This window comes from Dicentrarchus labrax, unplaced genomic scaffold (assembly GCF_905237075.1).
Source record: "Dicentrarchus labrax unplaced genomic scaffold, dlabrax2021, whole genome shotgun sequence".
NCBI lineage: Eukaryota > Metazoa > Chordata > Actinopteri > Moronidae > Dicentrarchus > Dicentrarchus labrax.
The window spans coordinates 17,794,010-17,817,766 of NW_026136724.1; the positions used below are offsets into that span (position 1 = coordinate 17,794,010).

The following is a 23,757-nucleotide window of genomic DNA, read 5'->3' on the forward strand; positions in this document are numbered from 1 at the left end:
GTTAAAACAGCCTCTACTTGCTGCAGTGTGATAACATTTGGCTTAAATTAGTTTCTGTGGGACTCATCTAGAAAGAATTTTTGGTAATGCTCAGACAATTTTAACTTGGATTTAAAACTAAGCTTAACCTAATGCCAAAAACCACAGGCAATAAGTATACGTAACATACCATCTCTCTACTGCAGCTCTCTGGAAGACAGTATCCATCACTTCATTCATGACCTGGTCTCGCTCATCCTCAGCCTCTCTGTGGTTTGTTTACAAAGCAGGTCTGTGTTAGTGGATGTGAGTACGACTGAAACTGCTGTTTTTCTCATCTACATAGGTAAATTAAGCATTTATTTCAACCAAAGCAGGGTTGGTGATTGATAGAAAAGCGGAAATACAGACAAAGACTGTTTTGGTGATTTTTATTTTGTTTTAGCCCAGTTTGATTATCTGCAAGGTAAAATTACTGGTTTTATCAAGGGAGTCTGGTCGGCTTTAGCACCCATTGTCTTGGTCTAGTGGTAAGACAATTTAACATTGTTACCCCCTTACTCCCTAACATCACATCTTGTTCCCTTGTATCTACATATATGTACAGTATATGTACGTACTGTACTAGTACACCAAAAAAATTACACTGTAAATTGAGAAGAATTGTGCTGTACGTTGTGGTCCGCAACCCAATTCTGTGTCTCTGTGTGGGGGTTCCCAAGTCTGAAAACTGCATTTAATCTCGAAGAGCTTGAATTGTAATAACAAGGACTGTATATCAGCAGTCTGCATAGCATGCAGTATTTAGGCGGAAAAATCAAATTAGGCATTTGTAATGCAATCTAGTTTTAGTAATTCATGTACACAAATGATCTCTTTCCCAGCTCAATCAATACTAATGTCATTGCTTTGACATTATCAATACAGACCATTTATGGACAAATACAAGCAGAAATCAAAACTCTAGCAGTCAACTGGTGCAGTTTACCTTGTATTTGATGCAGTTAGATTAATTCTACTGTTTGTCTGTGTGGGAATTACTTAACCTTAGAGTTTTCCCTGCATAAATGTGCATTAATAAGCTTTATTATTACTGCTGTGGGAGTAAAATATAACATTCTCTGAATGTGTAGATAATCTGGAAACACCGGAGTTATACTGACATGTTCCTTTAACACAATGACCTACTTATCTTAGTTTTTATTCAGATTAAATGTATGCTGCGTCACAAGCTATCTGTGACGTACTCTGTATAGATAATAAGACTATAAATATTTATCTTTGCACAATGCAAAGGGGGGTAGACATGCAGATTTCACTTATCCTCTGACATACATTGAGTTTACTCACTATGCAGTTGCCACCTCACATTGTTTGACTGATTTGATGTGCAGTGAAAAAATATCTTTAAATGTCTTGTTTTGTCTGAGCAACAGTCCAATACCCAAAGATATTCAGTTTACGATAACATAAGGTCAAGAAAGTCTTACATTTGAGAACCCATAACCATATAATTTGGGGATACTAAACGCATCTTCCATTTCTACTTGTTACTAAGAAAATCTGACATCTGACATCCAATTCTCTTATGCCTCTCCCTCTAGCAACCTCACAGCATCGTCCAGCGCCGCCTGATGGAGGGAAACATCACGCGGCTGCGAGGTGAGGCCCGGGACCAAAGCACCAGGGTCCGCTCCCCGTTGGCCGACAACAAGGACGGGCCTGCTGACGCTGAGGAGAGGAGTGAGAGCACAGCTGACGACTCCACGGAGGAGAGGGAGTCTCTGGAGGAAAGCGAGAGGAGCCTACGGTCGGACGAAGAGGACGACAGCAGCGAAGCCGGAGCCAGACAGACAGCTGAGAAGGCCGAGAGCACGGAGAGCTCCACCCTCCTCACAGCTCTGGTTGTTCAATGCAAGGTACTGCACCGTGTTCAGTGTGTACTCTTGCATGTCTCTCTCCCCGCTCACATTCAATGCTTTGACAGTTTCTACTACTGCATAAACAACTGAAAATGAGAGAGAGTACAAAGACAGCACCATTCTGCTCTCATGACTCATCACTTAAGGCCCACTCTTCATTTATTCTCCCTTTACAACACATCAAAATCCTGGCAGGACCCTACGGCTGTCTGGTTGGATCAGAACAACAGATAACTGAGTCACGGTGACTAAAAGTACAACCTGGTTAACGTGTGCACATGTGTCCACAATTGATTAAATGTTGGTTATAGGACTAACAAGTGCAGAAGGGCTTGAAATGGGGAAAAAAAAACCTGTGTGGGCCTCAGGACAAAAAGTGGGAAAGAATAAACTGTATTCAAATTTGTGCAGATGCATATTAAAACACATACAGGCAACCAACAGGTAACCCTCTCACTTGGGGTCTAGTTTTTCCCACTTGTATCCCACGTTAGCTCTTCTAGCCCCTCATGGATGACTGCTCATTTGGGCCCACTTGACTGTAGTATGCAGTGACAGTCTCACAGAAAGCTAATCAAGACTATTTTTTAAAATTCATGACTGCACACCTCTTCTTTATTACATTAATGAGACTTATTGAGTCTACAGTCAGACAGCGCGCGGCTCCTTATTGATGATTTGAATGTGTCTGTGTGCTTATTGTGTAACAGTACTGGTGGTCACATTGTACAATATTCTTTTGTCCAACTCGTTTGGTAACAAGATCTTGATATTGCTTTAGAAATAAATGGGTGTTATTGTGGAAGTTCTCTAGAAAATAGATAAAACATGAAGATGTATGCAGGTTAACAGTCTGTATCATACAAAGGAATCCTTTTAAGGGACAGAGAATACAAGGTTTGCTGGTTTTACGTTGAGCTTTTGGGTGTTTACTTGACAACTCAAATAAAGACGACAGCTCAGCAATATGTACAATTGTTGCAGACTTTTCCGCACTAAGCAAAGGAGGTGGTGCATAACCAAGCTGGCTGTTAACTCTCTAGCAGCTACTGTCAATAATGGCATTTTTGCACCCTGAAAACATTGACCGTTGGCCCAGAGGCTAAATCATTTGTATCGTCAGACGATAGCCAATGGATTCTGAGCTTGCCTAGTCTCTAATTTAGGTCATACACTGGATCCTCCATTTCCCACAATACCGCTCAATTATGTCCACATCTTTCAAACTGCATATCCCAGGTTTATAACACACACACAATTTTAAGCCTCAAGCCCAAAATGACCCTGATGACATCATGAGGGTTACCCTCAGAGCCACAGAAGACTCCATACCAGTGTTTTACTGAGTAGTAGCTGTTGTGACAAACAACCTGACCTTCATGTGTAAAATCAGCGAAATGCCACTTAAATAAATAACCCAGACAGTGACTGCATTATCAGTCTATCAGTGTTTTAGTGTAAGACCGCGTAGCATTTCGAACAACCCCGTTAGTGGACAAAACAAAGTAGAAAACTGCACCATTATGCATGCAGTGACTCAGTATTCGTGCTTTTTTATTAACTGTCTTTTTTGAAGCACATTAGGCATTAATGGTTGTCTGGTTTCACATGGAGATGCTCCCTGTGGTCCCCGATCTCAACACTCCAATGATTAATGTATGCAGAAAGGTCACACCAAATTCTCAAGGAGCGATTCAGTCTGTCCTCAAGCTGATTTTTCATATCTAGCCACCAGAGACGGCTGGTACTTAACAAAATGTTGGTTGAAATGGTGATGTTTTATATAAAGTATTGACAAAAACGGACGTCCAACATTGAATAACTAACATTACATAAAAATGCAAGGAACAGATTCTTTCCCTCCTTTCTTTAGTCTTCATAATAATAATAATGCTAAAACTAATAATAACATTTCTACTTTCTACATTTCTTAACATGCTCTGATACAATATATAGATTTCTAAAACTGGTGTTTAATGCTTAAAGGATGGATTCATTTGTTTTGATAGTTGATAACTCATTTATCAAGCAAAAGGGCCCAAAATGTGCTGGTTTCAGCTTCTCACATGTGAGAATTTGCTGACTTTCTGGTTTTATAATCATTGTAAATTGAATACTTTTGGGGTTTGGACTGTTGATCAGACAAAACGAGCAATCGGAAGGTCTCATGTGGAGTGATCAATCAAAACAAATATACGTTGCATTATTAAAAAATCTAATTCTCTACTAAATTTTATTAAGATACATAAATGCCAGTATGAAGTACTTATCTAACATTTTGGCCTTTTGGATCCTGATTGGAGAGAATTGCAGCACTGTATGACACCAAGGACAGAGACATTTTTTATCCTTTGAAGGAAATCAATACAGTAATCAAACAGCTGCTGTTCCCTGTGGTGTTAAAGTATGTAGCACAGCTTCCACGAGTGTAAGTTTAAAATTAATAGTCCACTTTTCTGGTAGATTCAGCGTTTTCCCCTATTACTCATTGTGCTTTGCTCAGTTTTATCATCAACTTATTGAATGCAAAGTGTTCTTCAGTTACTCATTCGGGAAGCTATTTTTAAACTCCAGGGAGAGAGAGGGATTTCTGCACCACCAGGACTGAGACAAAAGAGCGGGGTTTGTGGGCCTGCTGATAAGCCGGTGTGCCCGTGAGGACAAAAGGGGGCTCAGCTCAGTCTGTACAGAGTGTGAGAGATCAAAACAAGGCTCATGGAAACTGAACGTGTTTATTTCCAAGGGGTGAAATATCCTCGGGTCAAGTGGATATGGTATTGATTTATGACGGGGATGACGGGGAGAGAAAGATATACAGAAACAGGAACCAGATTGGGTGCTGGACAGTAAAAACCACAGTAGATGTGGGACAATGTTTTAATATATGGCAGCTGCTCCTTGATTTAAGCAAAAATATGTAGTCATAAATGTTTTGATCCAAATCAGATCTTTGTCAGGTTAAATTGTTAGTACAGGTACGCAATGAAAACTCAATTAAGAGCACAAGAATCCCCAAAAATGGCGACACAGATACAATAATACATCTAATATATAAATAAACATCTCAAATATATATCAACAAGTGCAAGAGTCTACGGACATGAGGCTGTAAGGAGGGGCTCTAAGCTAAATGCTAACACCATGCTTACAATGACAATGCTAACAAGCTGATGTTAAGCAGGTACAACCAGTGACTGAATTTGACCAAAAAAGGTGCCAGTACCCTTATTCAGCACAACCCTAACCCTAAAAACAACATAACCCTAATTCTTTTGGCGGTTTCTATCCTTTTTAACGAGGACATTTTCAGTACTTATTAGCGTAAGAATGATGATTGGTCAAAATTGCAGGGTTGTGTAGAATTCACGGGAATTGGTTGACTATGCGTTAATTGTTGCGATATGAATTACGTTGCTACAGTAATTAGAGGTGATACACAGAGACGCAGTTACGCAGGTTTTGGGGGGGCATGCATGAAAGCATCGAAGTGGTTATTTTTATTATTTTGCTAATTTTAATTGTCTCTGCAAAAAAATACTGGTGACCTCAGTGGTGGGTACGGCTATATTAGACAAAAACCAGTGCCGATACTCAGCACTGGTGAGTACTGACTCATTTGAGGCAGTGGGTATAATGTTGACCATGTTCATACAAAGTACAGCTGAGGCTTTGGACATATTTGGTCAGAAACCAGAGTGTTGGGAAAAAGGACACACTGACATCGTCATCCTAAGGGTCATGACATGAAAATATTCAAGAAGTCACATGAAAGGAAACTGAAAAATATTACACATAACAAAAAATGCATTTACTTTTAACATACCCTAAATCTACATTACTGTTTAGATTGTGGAGATATCAGATATATACCACATATTTTTATGTTATCTCCTCTTTCAAGGGCTCTAAGTTCATCTCAGGAGTGATATTCATTTAATATTGTGGTTTAGAGTCTGTGCAGGGGTTACTTCCACTTTAAGAGTTTCAAATATGTCAGTATTGCCTGCTTATATATTAGTATTCTTAGCTCATCAAGGTCAAGCATTTTGACATCTCTGTCTATGAGGAGCTAAACCTTGTTCCATAATATAAATTAAGAACTGTTTCCTGGACTGGCATTTTATATGAAAGCAGAATCATTAAAAATAACAACAAGAGTAATGTGGCTATTTGCATTTGGGGAAAAACATCTAATTTATACATGGTCTGATACACAGTTAACAGTGTGGGGGTGGTGCCAGCATACTGCTTATCTCACATGCATGCGGAGCAACCATATGTGCTGAATACATTCTTTATTCGACAATTACTTGTTCCCACTTGTGTACAGGTTGCATGGCATCAAGGAAGAGGTTGCTGAATAGAAAAGGCAGTTCCCATAAACCATTACAATCTGCTGCACTATAATCTGCTGCACTATAGACTTTCCCCTGCTTTATGAAATACGTCTTTGTGACACAAAGTGCCCTGCGGCCAACAAGAGCAACTGTGAGATGCAGGAGAAGAGAAATGTCAGTGGAAATTAGGACAAGCTGCCGGTTAGCACTACTACTGTAAAACTCTAGCTTGAATGATGGGGAAATATACACACTTATTTGCTTTCTTCGCTTCTTTCTTATATCTCCAGGATTTCACAGGCTTTTTGTGGGATTGTTGCATCCTAAAATGCTGATTTCATGGCAGCTTTTCTAAACAATTGTGATGCATGTTGCAACATTTTTAGGCCTTTTCTTTGCAATGAAAGGAAAAACTGATAAAAGCTGCGAGTAGTTTGGGGACATGTGGCTCAACATTTTTCCTGGGAGCCTGCTATGATTGCTGAAACTTTCAGGACATTACAATGATTGGTCAAAGTTGCAAGGTCATGTATAAAATTTACAGGGATTGGTTGAATATGCGTTAATTGTTGCGAGGGACTGTATAAAGCTAGAGCCGGAATACAGTTAGCTTAGATAGTTTACTGTTTTTACACATATTTTTTGTATGGACGAAGCAAACATTATATAACATTGCTACAGTGATTAGAGGTTATGATGGCTGTATTTTTTAACTTTTGAACAGAATTAGGCTAGCTTTTCCCCCTTCTTCCTGTCTTTCTGCTAAACAATGCTAACTACCTCCATATTTGCCTCATATTTGACTGACAGACATGAGACTGGTCTCAATGTTCTCATCTCACTCTTGGCAATAAAAAGGGAATAAGCGGATTTCCGAAAATGTTAAAATATCACTTTAAACTGATTTTTTTTTGCCACTTTGGGGCACACGCTGTAAACTTGCATACAGTTGAGAATCACATCAAGCAGAATTAGTGCACAGTAGCGTTTTAGAGCTTTACTGCTGAAAACAACTGTTTTCTGGTCAAAAAACGACAATATGAGATTAGTAAAAGTGAACTAAAGCAGTAAGGTTGGTTGCTAGAAAACCAAAACTATGACCTGAAAGATGTTAAAAAGCTTTGCAAAGTGTCTGATATTTTACATGGGGTTGTCCATACGAGCAACTGTCACTTTATATTATAAAAAACATTGATTAACTGCTTTAAAGTTAAAAATCATCATTAACTCTGCAATGCAGTGAGCTTTGAGTTTGGTTGTTTGGTTGAGTTAAATGCATTACTCACTTGATTAATATTTTATGCTGTAGTGACTCTTTTGAGATCATTAAGTCTAAAAAAAAGTCCACTCAACAAACTGAAGAATCTGCATCCTGTCGGTAAATAGAGTCAGCAACATGAACTTAAAAATCAGTTAATAATAAAAAAAAAAATCTGTGTGATCTGTAATGGTAAACAGAGCCCCTGTTGGTTTATTTATAACTTGATTATTAACTGAACCAGACGCCTGCGGCAATTAACGGAAGAGTTGTGATTTATGGCTCCAACACAGAATCAATACAGATCAAGTTAAAAACACAAAATAACATTTGGCTCAAAAAACAAGGAGCTGGATTGGAAATACTGCACCACTGGGAGTTGATTAACAGTCGACTTGGACTTCATTTTTCAGTTTGGCTGAACTGAATAGATTTGTTCAAAAGAAAAGAGATCTGTGGTTTTCAAAGGCTCCCCAGAACTGTGTTAATGTGCTGTTGTGACTGGTTGTTTCCTCGCATGCGTTGGTGCCAGACTGAAGTGGAAAAATCACACTGTGACACCAAACTCTTCCCTCTGTCTTCCCCACAGTGCTGCGAGACTGAAGTCAAGGCATCCATCAACACTGGCAGCCAACATAACCACATCTCCACCTCCTGCTGCCAGAGGCTGGGGTAAGAAATGGCCTGCTCTAAACTACAAATACACTCAGGACGCATATATTAGCTGCCACCTTTTACAACTTTTAAAGGAATGTACAAAGTGCTTTGACAATCAGATCAGTCAAAAGCAAATACTGATTTTTAACATTGACAAAATTGGCAAAGAAATAAGCTTTACGGAGAGATTTAATAGCCTAAACTTGACAGCCTCTAAGACGCTTTAATACCCGACATCACCGTCATCTTTAAGAAAAGACATTAAAATGCCAAATAAAGCTCCGTCTGTGGCCTAAGAGTATTATGAGGATGTGACATTTTGTTCTCATCTTACTTTCATATCAACTCTAAAGGTAAAAGGTAAAGAGTGAAAGCTCATAAAAATGGATGTAGTTGGTCTTCAAACTGCTAGTTCATAAAATCTCAGCTACACAAACCTTTGATTGACATTTTAATAAAAAGCTGATCAAATTTAGAGTGACATTTAATGAGAAAATCTACTTCTGAGATAGCAACTGTAAGTTTTTCTGTGTCTGTGTGTATTATTAGACTGGTGCCCAGTCAGGACAGTTCACCATGTGGTGTGAGCAGCTCAGTGACAGGTCTGCAGCTGCAGTTGGGCAGACAGACGGTCCAGTGTTCAGCCTATGTCCAAGGTAAGAATATAAGATCACACTGGAAAAGATTTGGATTTCTTACAGGTTCTATGAGGCTATACTTGGACACAGTGGTGCATGCTAATGTCAGCATGCTAATGACTGTGTTCACCATCTTAGAGCGTGTTAGCATGCTAAAATATACAAATAGGCACTTCACAAAGTGAAACTGATGCAAATGTCAATTTTGCAGGTGTTTGTAAACCAAATGTGTTGAGTGATAAATGAGAGGTCCAGTGTGCAACATTTGGGAGGATCTATTGGCAGAAATGGAATATAATATTCATAGGTATGTTTTCATTAGAGTATAATCACCTGAAAACTTGTTGCCTTAGTATGAGCGTTTTTTATCGACAGGGGGATCAGGTCCTCTACAGAGTCCACCATGTTTCTACAGTATCCAAGAACGTACAAACCAAACACTGTTTTGTGGCCACACTGTATATGATGCACGACATTTTGTCTATCCTGTAGATGTTGAGAAATGTTACTGGATGATCGGGATAACTTTGCTTCCTGCTGGTTGTGCTAGATGAAAAGTCCAGTAGTTTTTTTTAACTGCTGCTAGCGTGGCTACAAACACAATGTTCCAGTTGTCACAACACACTAGTCCTATGCATAAATACAGAAGAAATGTAATAGAAAAATATGAGTTCCCCTGCTGTGTCGAGACTGCAGAGATTTTGAGCTGGATATGTGCTCGTCTCTGTACTTAATATTCTTAATACATTGCCCTCTTAAAAGCATCCAGGCAGAAATTACCATTAAATAAAAGGGCAGCGAGGTCGATAGGAATATGTTACAGCAGTAATTAACAATATTTTCAGGAAAATAAATGCCTCTTTTGCTCATCTTTTCCACATTATATTGACAATTCAAACACAATAATCTTGTATGCGCACTTTCTAAAAGCTGCTGCACTAAGAGTGCCAGGTATCTTCTTTTGAGGGAAAAATCCCCTGACGCTGAGTGTGGGAGGATAATTATCATGAACAGTAGTTGTCATCACGGCTGAAGAGACAAAGAAGGAGCTGATAAGACCAAACTTTATAGACAGAAAATCCAAGCACTGAAGACACTGTTTACTGAGGAATTATGTTTAATTTGTCTTGTTTTTATGAAAAACTTTGGTGATAAGGTCACTGGTGCTGTGCGTTACCATCTCTGCAGGTACCGCTCAAAGACAGACAACATCAATTGCAGATAATACCGTAGTTTCCTTTTGCATCACTATCTATCTGTAGAAGGGATTATCACAGTTTGTTTGTCACGAAGAAAGCTGATTTTCTTTTAAGGACTTTATGGTTTAAGGTTTATGGGTGTTGAGTTGGGTGCTGTATAACAAAGCTGCAATTCACTGTTTGTAAAGTGATGATAAAATACAAGGCAAATATGTATTCTAAAGAAATGATTCCACATTTTGGGAAAATACAAAATGCTTTTTTGCAGAGAGTTAAAGGGGATCAGTACCACTCCCACGTTTGGCTGGTAAATATGAAGCTACAGCTAGGAGAATGTTAGCTTACCTTAACAGAAATAGTGGGTACAGGGGAAACAAATAGTAACAAAAACTGCCTACGAGCACCTTAAAAGTACGTTAATTAACACGTTATTTCTCGTTTACACTTTGGTTTGTATAGGGATTAAACAAACTAGATATAACGTGTTAATTAGCAACCTTCAGAGGTGCTGATATATTTGACAGAGCAAGGTGGCTGTACCTCCATATGTGAGTGGTTTCAAACATCTCAACTAACTCTCAGCAAGAAAACTACTCCTTCAAAATCAAGTCTTATATCCAGACTACAGAGCCCCAAAGCATACAATTATAGAAATATTGTGTCCTCACTTGGTCAAAAAAGCCCTTGAAGATTCATCCGGATCTTCGCCTCATTATGAGGGCATTTTGTCCTCGCAAACACAACAGAACGAGAGCACACACGATTATTTATGTTGCAGTTCTTCTCTGCACCTACTCTTAATTCCTCTGCACCAGTGAATACTGACTCGAATTCAGTCCCTAAACCCAATGCCTGACTCTTCCACAGACATTAAATTCTCACCCGGTTCCAAAACTGTCACTTCGCTGCTACAGAAGTCATACGCACCCTCACAAGTACTCGTGCTTATTAGCACTCATTAACACAAGAATGAATAATTTAGTTGTGTTGATGATTTAACCTGGATTCATCCTAATGTATGCATGTTCAGATGAGGGTTTGCTTTCATAATAAAACTTTTTTCTCCCTATCTTTCCTTTCTTCTTTCACTTTCAGAGGATGAGACGTTTGAGCTGTGCCTGGGTCTTCAGACTCTGTTGGAACTCAAAGTAAGGTCCTTATGTGCTTTGCTAATATTTTGTGGGCCTTACCATGTCTTTTGGTGTGTGTGTGTGTGTGTGTGTGTGTGTGTGTGTGTGTGTGTGTGTGTGTTTTAAAGAACCAGTTGCCTGAAATGGTCACATGGTTTTGAATAAGCAAAAGGGACTAAGAAGAAGAAACCTAAATGCTAGTACAAAAATGAACACTTCAGGGGGAAAGATGGAGACACAAGCACAGATTCTTAAAAAGAGATGTACTGGATGTGGTGTTATCTAGCGGCCAGGCTGGGTAGATTTATTTTAGTGGCACAGCTTTTGTTCAGATGCCCACTGTGCAGGTAAAACTCAGATAAGAACGAATTGAGGACACCTCGTAAGGGTTTTTTTGAATTTGCACCTTTGAAAATGCAATTTGAACCCCATGAAAAGACTATCTGGCAATCTGAAGATAGTGTTCTCTCTTATTTCAGTATTACATGTGCAGCAGCTGGTTAATATCCACTATCTAATTAGAGTGTGACTTGAGGGTATGAAAGGAACATCAGCTCTAATTTTGTAAATGAGCCCTTAAGGACTGTGTAATGTAAGATGATCGTTTCCCTTCAAGCTCCTCCTGTACTTTCTCTGAAAACGTTCATAAACAATATAGTAATTAATTTGGATTAATGGTGTAATCACATGGTTTATTGAAATGTTGTTTAACACAGGGACTGGAAAAGCGACTCCTCTCTACTGAAGTGTTACTAAATTATTTTTTAATGTAATTTACAGCTTTTGATGGTATATTTTTGTTGTTATTAGAGACATTTAGGGCAGACACAATTTGTTGTAAATTACTTTTAAGGCAAAAATGCCAAACATTCCCTAGTTCAATCTTCTCAAATGTGAATATTTTTGAATTTTGGGGGGTTTTGGACGATTTGAAGACAACACCTTGGGCTTTAGGAAGTTGTGTTTGCCAGTATTTTCTGGCTTTACTGAACAATTAATAGAAAAAATTATCTACAAATTCATTGATAATGAAAGTAACCATTAGTCGTTGCTCTAGAAAATTAGATTAATCAGTGAAAATTGATGCAGCCTATGTGCCCATGTCAGACATTTTCCACACTTTAACCTACACGTAGTGGTTTCAAATGTTCTATGTAATTGGTGAGATAATTATATCATATATAGAATATATATAACTAACTTCTGGAACTTTTGCAGGACAACATCAGTTATCTGGCTGCCCGGTTGAACTAGAAATAATCTTAAATCTTAGTGGAAATTAGGCTTTTTATACCCAGGAAAGCTAAACCACGAACTAATGATTTGGGTGAATGATACAGAGGTTATGTCCACATACTGTACAAAAGCTGTTTACACTGAAAACTATTACTTTCCATTGGCAAAAGCCTGATAGGAGGAAAGTATTCTCAGATTGTTAACTTTGAGTAAATTTAGGGACTGAAGTGGTAAAACTATCTTCAGACTCTGGACCCCCCCCCATGTTGGAAACCACTGATGTAGTATGTTTCACTATGTGTGTTTACAGTGCTGCCTGGACCTGAGCAGTCAGGTCCTGAAGCTGCAGGACTGCAGCGAGGAGCTGCCCTTCCTGAACCCCTCGACCGACAGCCAGTGCCAACACGACACCAACGAGAACCTGTGAGCCCGACTCGACGGCGGCGACCGCTTCCTAAAAATCTCCCACTGTTTGCGGGAACGTGGCGTGATGCCAAATGTGTCTGGACTGTCCGATCACAGTGTCTCACACTGCCAGAACATGGATGAGCATTCGCCACCGTCGTTCTTGAGTTTACATCATTGTGTTTGTAGAATTAAGACATTCACCATGATTATCTCTTATATTAAATTAGTCTAGTTCAGAGAGCGGATGAAAGCCAGTTATGAGCCGATCCGATCTGTGAGTTCAATCATTCTTTATGATTATACTGTATATTCAAACCAATTCCTCTGTTGAGCTGCTTGGGTAAACTGACGCTCTCTTAAAAGGGAAAACCATTATAATCATTTAAAGTGAACTTTGGTGGAATATTTTGTGATTTGGCTGTACAAAAGTTACTTTAAATCATCAAGTAAATGAAGAAAATGTTAATTGTAAACTTAAATCATTTCAGTTTAGACGATGTTAAAGGAACAGTCTTAGATTTTGGGACATATGTTAGTTCATTTTCTTACCAGGTTATATGAAAAGACACCACACTCATGTCTGTACGGTAAATATGAAGCCAGCAGCTAGTCAGCTCAGCTTAGCATAAAGACTGGAACTGGGGAATCAGCTAACCTGGCTCTGTTCAAAGGTAACAAAATCCGCCTAGAGGCACCTCTAAAGCTCACTAATTAACATCTCTGTTTAATCCATACAAACACTCAAACGTAAAAACATCAAGTAGCTTGACTTTTTTCCATTTCAGTGTTTCCATGGATTAAACCTGCATCGTGTTCTTAATGTGTTAATTGAAATTGATTTTAAAATGCATGTTACTTAACAAAGTTTTCACAATATTGAACTATCTGATACAGTGAGCTATTTCACTATATCTGTTACTTTCAGCCTACTATTTCAACAGTTGATCCATTCATTTCAACTGTTTGCTCTTTACTTTTAGATTGCTATTTCAAGTGTTTATCCGTTACTATCTAACTGAATGGCTAATCCATTACTTTTAGCTTTTTCCCCTTTTATCCATTCAATTTAACTAACTGCTCATTACCTTTAGCTATTTCAACTATTTATCCATTAGGCTTACTTTTAGTTAACTTGTTCAACTTGTCTTTACTTTTAGTTAACTGAACTGTTAATTCATGACTTTCAGCTGCCTTTTTCAATCATTTACCTATTACATTTAGCTGTTTCACTGTGTATCCATTAGCTAACCATTTCAGCTGTTTATCCATTACTTTTAGCTAATTACTTCAAATATTTATCTGAATACTGTTAGTTATTTCACCATTTATCTATTCATTTGAACCATTTCAGCTGTTTAACATAACATGGTAATTTCTGAGCTTTAGAGGTAGTGGGAGATGGTTATGAGAGTGGTATCGATCATATCAACACTCTCATCAAGAATGTGAATAAGCATATTTCACAAAATGTCAAAGTATTTCTTTAAAAATCAACATGACTCATCTAAAAAGTGTCGGTACTCAGGATGCCCTTTCCAGTGCGCTTAAAGGAAATTTTGAGAAGCCTTGAAGTTTTTTTTTGAAGCCTTGTGTTAATTAGGTTTGGATCAGGCTACCTCTTTAAGGACGGGTTCTCATCTAGAATTTTAAGAGAGATCTGAGGTAAACACCGCAGTTTCTGACGTACTTTTATTCAGCTTTGTAAAGCCCCTCTGCTCTTTCTTCCCCCATCAGAGGACTGATGTGGTTAGGTTTTCCAGGAGCACACGACCAGTCTGTCACGATAACCTAGACTGAATTACAGTAGTTCCCTATAAGTCCCTTCTAATAAAAATAGACTTCAGGCCAGCCAGCAAAACACATTTGAGTCAGACTACAGAAATATCAAAACATTCCATCTGCATGACTTTGTAAAGTTCTGCCTTTGTATAAGTCTGCATGTTTGTGTACTAGTCTGATTGTGTCACGTTGAAAGTCTGAAGGGGCTGTATGTGTGTGTGTTTACGTGTGCATGTGTGTGTGTGTGTTAGGAGTCGAAGCAGGGTTTTTCTACCCTGTTTCGGCTTGTGTGTCACATGGGAAAAAGTGGAACAAGTCCTATCTTCCCTCCAAACCGGTCCGCCGAGCTCCGGTCAGAAAAAGCTGCCAAAAGCCGACCCCAGCTGCCTTCCCTCCCTGCCTCTTTCGGGAGATTTTCATCACTCGGCTGAGGCTGCACTCTGTGCCAAGGCCCCTCTTCAAACTCATCTTTCTCTTTATTCAGAGGACCGGTCTTCTTTGTGTATTTACCACCTTTTTTGGCTGACGTTACTCACTTTGATGCATCATGTTTGCTGATTTGCCTCTCACAAGAGAACGAAAAGTAACTCCCCACTACAGTGCCACCTGCCTCTCTCGTCTCTCAGTGTTTTCATAGTGTGGAGAATCAAGAACTGCCTCAGATCATGCTCTGCTTTAACAACACCTGAGCCGTGCCGTGCTTTTGACTGTGCTACAGTATCCATCTGACCTCTCCGCGGAGGTCATCCACGCGTAGATTGGCAATGTTTGTTTCTTTTTGATGTACTAGTGACCTTCCTATGCTGTATGAGAGGAAATTATGTATGACAGAAATTTATTTTTGGTGTTTCTCTTCTTCTGAACAGTATTTTCTCTGCCTAATAAAATATGTATTCTGGCTAGCTCCGTTTGTATTCATAATTTTTTATGTTAACTGACTCACCGCAGAGGAGTGATGCTCCTATTTGGAAAAGCAGAGCAACATTATGTGAAAGGGCAGCCGTTTAAAATCTCTAATCTCCAACTGTTTGAATTATGCGAATCACCAGACTGGTTGTGGGAGGGCTCCACTAGAAGACAGCCAGAGCAGCCAGTTCCTAGTTTCATTGGACCTCACATTCATTCCCATGGTCTGTACTTGCAAAACACCCATGTACTGTATGTGCCCCTCACTGGTACATCTCTCGCTATATAAAGAACCATGTCATGTCAGAACAGAGAAAGCAGATGTTCCCACAGCACCAGAGGGCTTCAACAGTTGACCCCCACCATCGAAGGTTCCCATCTCGCCGTATTGCCCTTCTTCCATGACACAGATAGAAAGACAGTCCAAGTTTGTCCACCAGAGCAAGTCTCAAGGACTGTAGGGCAAGTCCATGTCAAGTATCAGGTCTTCCTAACCAAAGTAATAATGCCTAATATTTAAATTTTCAAGCTAAACTTGTTCAACAATTAACCAACCAATAGATATTTAGATTAAAGGACCCATAGTCCAATAGGTCCTCCTAAATGTTACACAATGGATCTTTAAATTTAACAACTATTTGTTTTTCATTTATCAAACAAAAATGCAAACATTTGTTGGTTCCAACTTCTTCGTATTGCTGTATTTCTCCATTTTATATAATTTTTAATGGATTTTTTGTTGGGGTTTTTTTTTTTTATTGTTGGTCGGACAAAACAAGCAATATCCCACCACTGGGATAGGCATTTAGTAAAATGTTGTAGGCTTAATGAATAATCAAGCAACATAAAAAATAATCAACTGATTAATTAATAATGAAAATGGTTTGTTGCAGCCCAAATTCATGCTGTTATGCAATGCAAGGTATGCCTGTTGTTTATGTTTTATCTATAAATCTAATCTACCAGCTCCAAATTGGAGATTTGAAAGTTTCATGATTCGTGACAAAAACCTGACTCAAGTCTCACTCAAGTCCAAGTCACAGGTCCTTATTTTTGTCCACAACCTGTGCTGTATGCTATTACAGGTACCATCGTGACAAGCTCACAAAAAAATATTATATTGGAAAAGTATTGAGAGGCAATTGTGAACCTAGAGATATACAGCTGAAGAAATGTCACAACAAAAAGACGAAATCCCCCACTGTCATTATTTTTTGTTCAGGGACACATCTGCATTAGATTGGCATTTCAATTTAAGTTTGACACAGTTGTTTCCTTACAAAACTACCTTCATCTTGTCAGAGCTGTCAGGCGTGCTATTTCCTGTAGCGCTCAGTGTGGCAGCTACCTGCACCGGTAAGCCAGGGAACACAGTGGAAAGAACATTATAGGAACATGAAATTACAACAAACCTTGTTAGAGAAGATCTCCCTCAATACGCCCCCTCTCTTGTTTTGAGTCAGTTTGCACACCACATCCTGTTAACACTGCAGCAGGTATCACCTCTGCTAGGAAAGTACCAATAGACAAGTGTTTTTACAGAAAACCCACTGTGGTCGTATTTTTCCTTTCTCACTGGTGTCTACAAATGCATAGCAAGATGCGTTGTCTCAAAACCACACACTGATCACTCGAGACATCACCAGTCATGAATAAGAACAAGACAAAGGGTATCTGTTGACTGTTTGATCTTTAAGTTGAGCTTCAGGCAGCAGCCAATGCTTCATTCTGTCTGTGCAGTATGTGTTGCATAAAGCAACGTGTCTCACCCTCCCATACAGTATGCATGAGAAGGCTATTCTCATTTACAGGGCAGATCTCGACTAGAGATTGCAGTAGAGGCGGCACAGCGATCTGCAGCAGAGAATGACTAATATAAATCTCCATCCAGAGGAGTAAAAGCACTCACAATAACACCGGTGATCTCCCCGGGGGTTTCAGTACCCCGAGGAATGAATTATCTGAGGCAGACTTACAGTATACTGCCAGTGTGCTTAACCACCCATTTAATAGTATTTGTGGATAATTACTGGTGAGCAATGTCAGATGGAGGACTAGAACGTGGAAATGTCCTCACAATAAAACAACTAAACATTGTATGAGTCATTATTAAACAGATATTGCATCCATCTGTAGCTATCCTCTCAAGGTTGTACATTTAAAGGAGTCGGCTTGGTGTTATTTTATATTTTTCTTACTGTCATTAAATTCTGTGAAAAGACCAAAACCAACAACCCATATTTCATTATTTGGATTCTACTATAAAATTGCTCACAAATATATAGTTTATTTCTTTAAAAACAGGTGGTCACTGTAGTTCTTTTTTACAAATGTTAAACACAGGAGTAAATACTGCATTAGTTGGGGACTATTATGAGATTTACTCATAATAAATCACAGTTTCTAAGAGTCTACAGTCATCCTAGTGGCACTGTGAGGCTGCAGAGCTAAATGTTAACATCAACATGCTAACAATTATAATGCTAATATTCTGATGTTAACCAAATGTAATGTTTACCATGCTCACCATCTTAGTTTAGTGTTTTAGCATGTTAATTTGCACAATCAACACAAAGTACAGCTGAGGCTGATGAGAATGGCCTAAGTTTTGAAAGTATTTGGTCATAAATTACAGTACTGACCATATCACGAGTTAAAATGGTGACCCTAAATGACACTACATGAAAAGCTAAAGGACTATTTTTGCTCTACTTCATATGATCAGAAGCTGTGCAAGACTAGAGTGGGAAGAAAGGCTTTGTTTTTGTCACAGACCTTTGATATAAGCTGAGCCCACTCCTCCGTCCAGGCCCTCATTAGAGCCAGTTTATTTACTCTGCCTGTCACCAGAAATAGCTTTATGTCTCTTTTTGTCCTTCATCTCATCAATAGCATCTCCTCCCTCTTTGTAACACTCCCTCCATCTGGTGAAGGGTTGAACACACACACACTGATGCCCTGCAGGCTCGATTAACTCAGTGGGAATGACCCACAGGCCTTAACCCCAGAGAGTGAGGTAGGGAATATTGTGAGGGGAATATTGATCAAACCAGGTCCTCTGTGGTGAGGCAGCTGTTATGTAACGCAGTGTCAGTGAGTGGGAGATCCTCCAGAGAGGGTTTGATACGAGACAGAAAATATTTAACACTCTGTCTCGAAAGAATCACATAGGAATTAACATGCAAATAGAGACACATTTATCGTTTTGGGCTGTAGGGAATAGGGGCAGAAAAATACAAATGCCACATTCATGTCATATCTGGGTTACTGTAATTACTACTTCATTTTCTAAATTGTACATACCATTCAAATCAGAATCCAAGTCCTAATTACTACAGGGGAACTCACATTTCCTGAACGCAACAATATATTCATCCAGGCACTAAATCATTTGGAAGTGGCTGAAAATATCAAACGTATGAGCAGCCAAATTTTTGTTCAAGGTAATTAAATTCAGTGTTACTCACTAAAATGGATTGTGTGTACCCTTGAGGTCTAACAAAACGTGGTGACGGTGTTGCCTTCACTGGCACGTTAGAGCATATCTTGCTTGTTGTGTGTTACCTCCACCTGTAGATCAGTGAGAATGTGTGACACCATTGGCAGGAACAGGTATTGCGTTGCCGGCATACAAAAAGAATATAGTTAAGAACGTAATGTTAAGAGGCCATGAACATGCATACAGTTAGCATGTGAACAGACAGATCAGACAACAGCTAACAGATCAGTTCGTCATACCTGTTGATGGACAGGCTAAACAAAATTTTTATTTAGCAAATTAGCAAACATGCAAACATTCTTAACATATAAATCTTTTAGCATGCCGGCAAGCTAAGATTAGCCTGTTTGTTAAGCATTAAGCAGCGTAACACGATGGCACATGCTGTCCTAACATTTTTTTTCAAAGTACAGCTGCTGACGGGGAATTCAGACATTCGTTTTAGAGGTATATTCTGTCACATCCTGAGGTGTCGGACAGGTAAGGTCCGTGAACTGTGGTGCACAGTAAGTACATATTAACAGGCAGGCAGTAGATGTCAGAAATCTCCTCAATAACCGAGACGGTATTCTTAAGCTCAACTAGCAACCAACCCAACAACAATTTCAAACACCTCCTTTCTGTGAGAGAAATATTCTAATTTTCCCTGCTGGAAAAACCTAATTCCTCTATCATAATTGATTCTGTACTGCATCCTCAAAAAGGCACAACAAAATAAATTCCACATGAAAAAAAATGATGTGGGATTAATTAAACCATCCTATTTCCATTCAGCCTCGCCCAGACGACTTTTCATATTTAATCTCAAAGTGACACAGAGTTAAAAAGAAGCATTAGCCAGTCACATCTGCTGCATGCTGCTCCACTGATCAAAACACTGGTTAGAATTTTTAACTGCATCCATAGAGTTCATTTTATAAAAACCAAACATGACATTGACAAACATCTGAATAATAAAGCAGCCAGTCAGATTGAAATCCTCTCTGCATCTGCTGATAAAACTACTGGCTATTAAAACTGCCTGTTGTGCTGTTCATCCTGCAGCTATCCCCCATCAAACATGAGGGGATGATGAAACGCCACAGAATTAAGCCTGACGCTTGCAAAATTGTGTGCTGTTAATCAGTAGTGTCAGTTCCCTCAGTGGCTCGGAGCTGTTGATGGAACGTGATGGAGCTTCTGTCAAGCCCCTCGCCCTCTAATTTTGAGGCTGGGGGTCCAGCTGTCTGTCAGTCAGGATCAGATCCATATTTACCACACCCACATCCTACTGTGCCACCAGGATCAAGGCCGGGCACTGGGCTAAACTTCAAATGGAGGATGCTCATGTAAACTGACAAGAAGGGTGTAGAGACATTTAGATTTCAATTTAGAGTATAATGATTTTATCTTATTTGAGTGCACACAAAATACCCAACCCTCATGGGACACCGTACAGTGGTCAAACATTTCATTTTATTATACAATTACACATTATTTTACGGCTCTTTCTTAAAATATTCTGCCTTCTCTCCAAAGCTTGGCAAATACAATTTGCTACAAAAACAGATTCCCTCCCTGAAGCACAATTCAAGTTTTTCATAATCACCCAGCCAAAAGAAATCATCATAAATAATGTAATTCAATTAAGAAACATTGTAAAATATTACTAAAATATGACCATAATGAATTTGTGGTGGAAGAAGTACTCAGGGAGCAGTGGTTCCCAACGTATTTTCCTAAAGGGATTTCTAATTTCTAATTTTTTTGTTTCCCAACATAGGTGTCAGGCTAACTCCAACCCCAAGATACATCTCAAGGGTTCTGAGATGGGGCTGGAAGGAGGAATATCTTTTAAGGAAAATTGGACACATTTACCTCTGTGCCTCAATTTAAATGAAAGACAAGCAACAGCTACAAAAACTAGATGTTTGCATTCAGATGACAAAGCCCTGTAGTGTAGTAATTATGACTCTTGTCCATCAGAAGCAAAGGAAGAAGTAGTCGGCGTGGACGGACAGGTCAACTAAATGTTGACTGCTAGACGTTTCCTGTTTCCAATGGACAGTTGACATGGATTTCTTTTGACCACAATCATTCCCTGATCTAAAATCTTACGTAACCAGGAACAATATTTCGCTCTGAAATGTGGTGAAGTAGAACTATAAAGTAGCTTTAGTACTTAATTAATTATACTTGTTACTTTCCACAGCTCTTCAATAGAAGCTGAACATTATGAGCATCAGACTCTCAGGTGTTCTTGTTCTTTCTGCTCCTGCAGCCATAAGGTCTGAATATGAGCTTTAGCTAAAAACCCTGATTCATCTTCTTTCAAAGCCTGCACATAATTATCCTCATGTATTGAAGCCATCCCTGCCATTTGTGATTCATCAGCATTGTATTCAAGGTGTAGGAGATGTGTAAATGAACACTCTGAATGAATTAAATACTAGCTGCCTTAGCCTGGTTGGATTGTGCAATCAAACATAATGGCTGCATATATTTCTCCGCAGTAACTTTCACCACATTCAGGTAAAAGGCTGCATCAAACAAGACAATGGGTCATAAAGTCTCTTGATTGACGAGGATCATAACTAAGCCGTTACATAAGTGGCAGCCATGATAAGACCGGTTAGACTTTTTAAAAGGCTAAGGAGCTTCAGAGCTTAATTTACTCTCTCATTTACAGGACCATCCTTTACCAAAGAGTTCACAGATTCAAAGGTTTACTTGTTCATACACAAGTAATGATGTTGAAAAAAAAAAAAAACCATAAAAAGGAGGAAAGGAAAAAAAAATTGGAATTTTTTCTACTTAAACAATGAATCTATTATCAGATTAGCTTTCTGTTGATCAGTTAAAGGTATGTAAGGTGTGTAACATTTAGGAGGATCTATTGGCAGAAAAGGAATATAATATTCACAGGTATGTTTCAGCAGTGTATAATCACCTTAAAATAAGAATCACTGTGTTTCTGTTACAATCAGTAACCTACAGTAGCAGATATGTTATAGGACAGTAAACCACCCATTACTTTTACATATTTAATCACTATAGGAATCAAACAACTGTGACACCAACCCACAAAAACCTTTTTTAAGCGACAGAACTGTGTAGGAAGCAGGAGTTTGTGGGAACAGTGACAGTGAAGCCGGATAAGCCTCTCCTCCACTGATTTGTGGATGTTCTTACTTTCGCACACAAGCACCATGACAACAGATTGTCTGAACGCCAACAGTCGTATATATTTACAGAACTGACAGCGACTGCCTGACTACCCTGTGACCTGACACCGAAGGTTGCGCAGGGTGGGAGGATGCAATATGTGCTTTAGGAAGGGGTGGGCTGTCAGTACGTGTTCAGTTCACTGAGAAGATTTTCTTCTTTTTGAGCAGCTACTTTTCTTTCAGCAGATTAAGCTTTCAAGACTTTGAAAAATAACTTTACAAAGCCCCTTTAAAGTTGGATTATTGAGTTCATTATAGGTTTTTATATAAGACTTATCAAGATAATATCTTGAATATATTTTTTTTATTCATACAGAAATCATGTTAGTCCTAATACAATTTGGCCACAGTGGGTGATGCATCAGATGAGGCCCAGCTGTGACAAGAGATGTTAGGCTGCAAAACAGATGCTTCATATTGTATTTTAAATATAATGTATCTGATACCAAGCAAGGCTGATGCATCCGTTCACAGTAGAGCATGTGAAGAGCAGCCTCAAGGGAGTGTGGTTGAATGCTGTCAGCTTCTATAGACAGGGTTCTCGTGATGGGTTTATTACTCAGTAAAATGTCTCACGGCAGTGGTCTTTTATAGACATTAAAGCCATGGTAGCCTATATGTTGAGGTCTCAACCTTTTTTGGCTTGTGGCCTACATAAACAAAGCCATAAATGAAATGTTAATAGTGAGCATCTTTGACAATAACTTTAGCCACGTTAGCAGCATGACTATAGGGATGACAATGCTAGTCAATAACAACAATAACTAAATATATACAACAAATAAAATAAGAACCTAGATAAAAAAAAGTTAAATCTATTCCCTCTGGTGATAAGGAGTTAAAACTTTAAATCCAGAAAGCTTCTTTTGGCTGCCTTTCAAAGTTAACTCCTATGTGTAGTTTTAAAAATCAATAACATAGTTATTTTGGAAATCTAGACTTTTTACATCAACATTTACTGCATAAGTCATTAAAATTATCCCCAAAACTCATGACTCAAAAATAGGAACCAAAGCAATAGAGGTTATATGTCATTTTTCTGTGTGAAATGTGCTCTGGTACTGTGATAACCTTTTAACTTTAAGACAAAAATGGTACATGGATCACCACAACACGCTCTCCAATATCCCCCGTAGGCCAACTTCCAGATGGCAATAACACTGCTAAAAAAGGGCAGTTTGGGTTACGGTTTTAGTCAATACAAGAAATGATGTGGCTAAATAAATCCATACACATAAATACACATAAGGTCAGTTAGATCATGGCAAGGCCATTACCCCCATGTGGTTGTGACCCAAGGTCAGATGTCTCAAACATGTTTTATGTCCGGCCTAACTGCTTGGGGAAATTATCGGAGCAAAAGTCACAGTCACACAGGATTCGTCAATGGAAATCATAGAGGAGTCTGCATACTAAACAGGCATTTAGTAGACACGTTTCTCTGGGAAATCAGAGCGAAATCAGGTGACGGATGGTTGATTTAAACACAACCAAGTCCAAACTAACAGACCTAAATCCATGCAAACAGATAGGATCCATAAGAACAACACAATGTATTGGCCTGCTCCTACTTGACCATTAATGGTCATAAACACAAATGATC

The 23,757-nt window shown here is 38.9% G+C and overlaps 1 protein-coding gene across 1 annotated transcript in view; it reads left to right on the top strand.

Annotated features, from left to right (window-relative positions):
* nrip2 (nuclear receptor interacting protein 2) overlaps positions 1–15,445 on the top strand; it is a 30,353-nt gene extending 14,908 nt beyond the window's left edge. Inside the window, exons 2-6 of the mRNA XM_051392649.1 lie at positions 1,584–1,898; positions 8,086–8,168; positions 8,703–8,809; positions 11,086–11,138; positions 12,667–15,445. Of these exons, the coding sequence (XP_051248609.1) occupies positions 1,584–1,898; positions 8,086–8,168; positions 8,703–8,809; positions 11,086–11,138; positions 12,667–12,783 (675 nt within the window). The 3' untranslated portion in view covers positions 12,784–15,445. The remainder of the gene's footprint in view (positions 1–1,583; positions 1,899–8,085; positions 8,169–8,702; positions 8,810–11,085; positions 11,139–12,666) is intronic.
* The last annotated feature ends 8,312 nt before the right edge of the window (positions 15,446–23,757 follow it).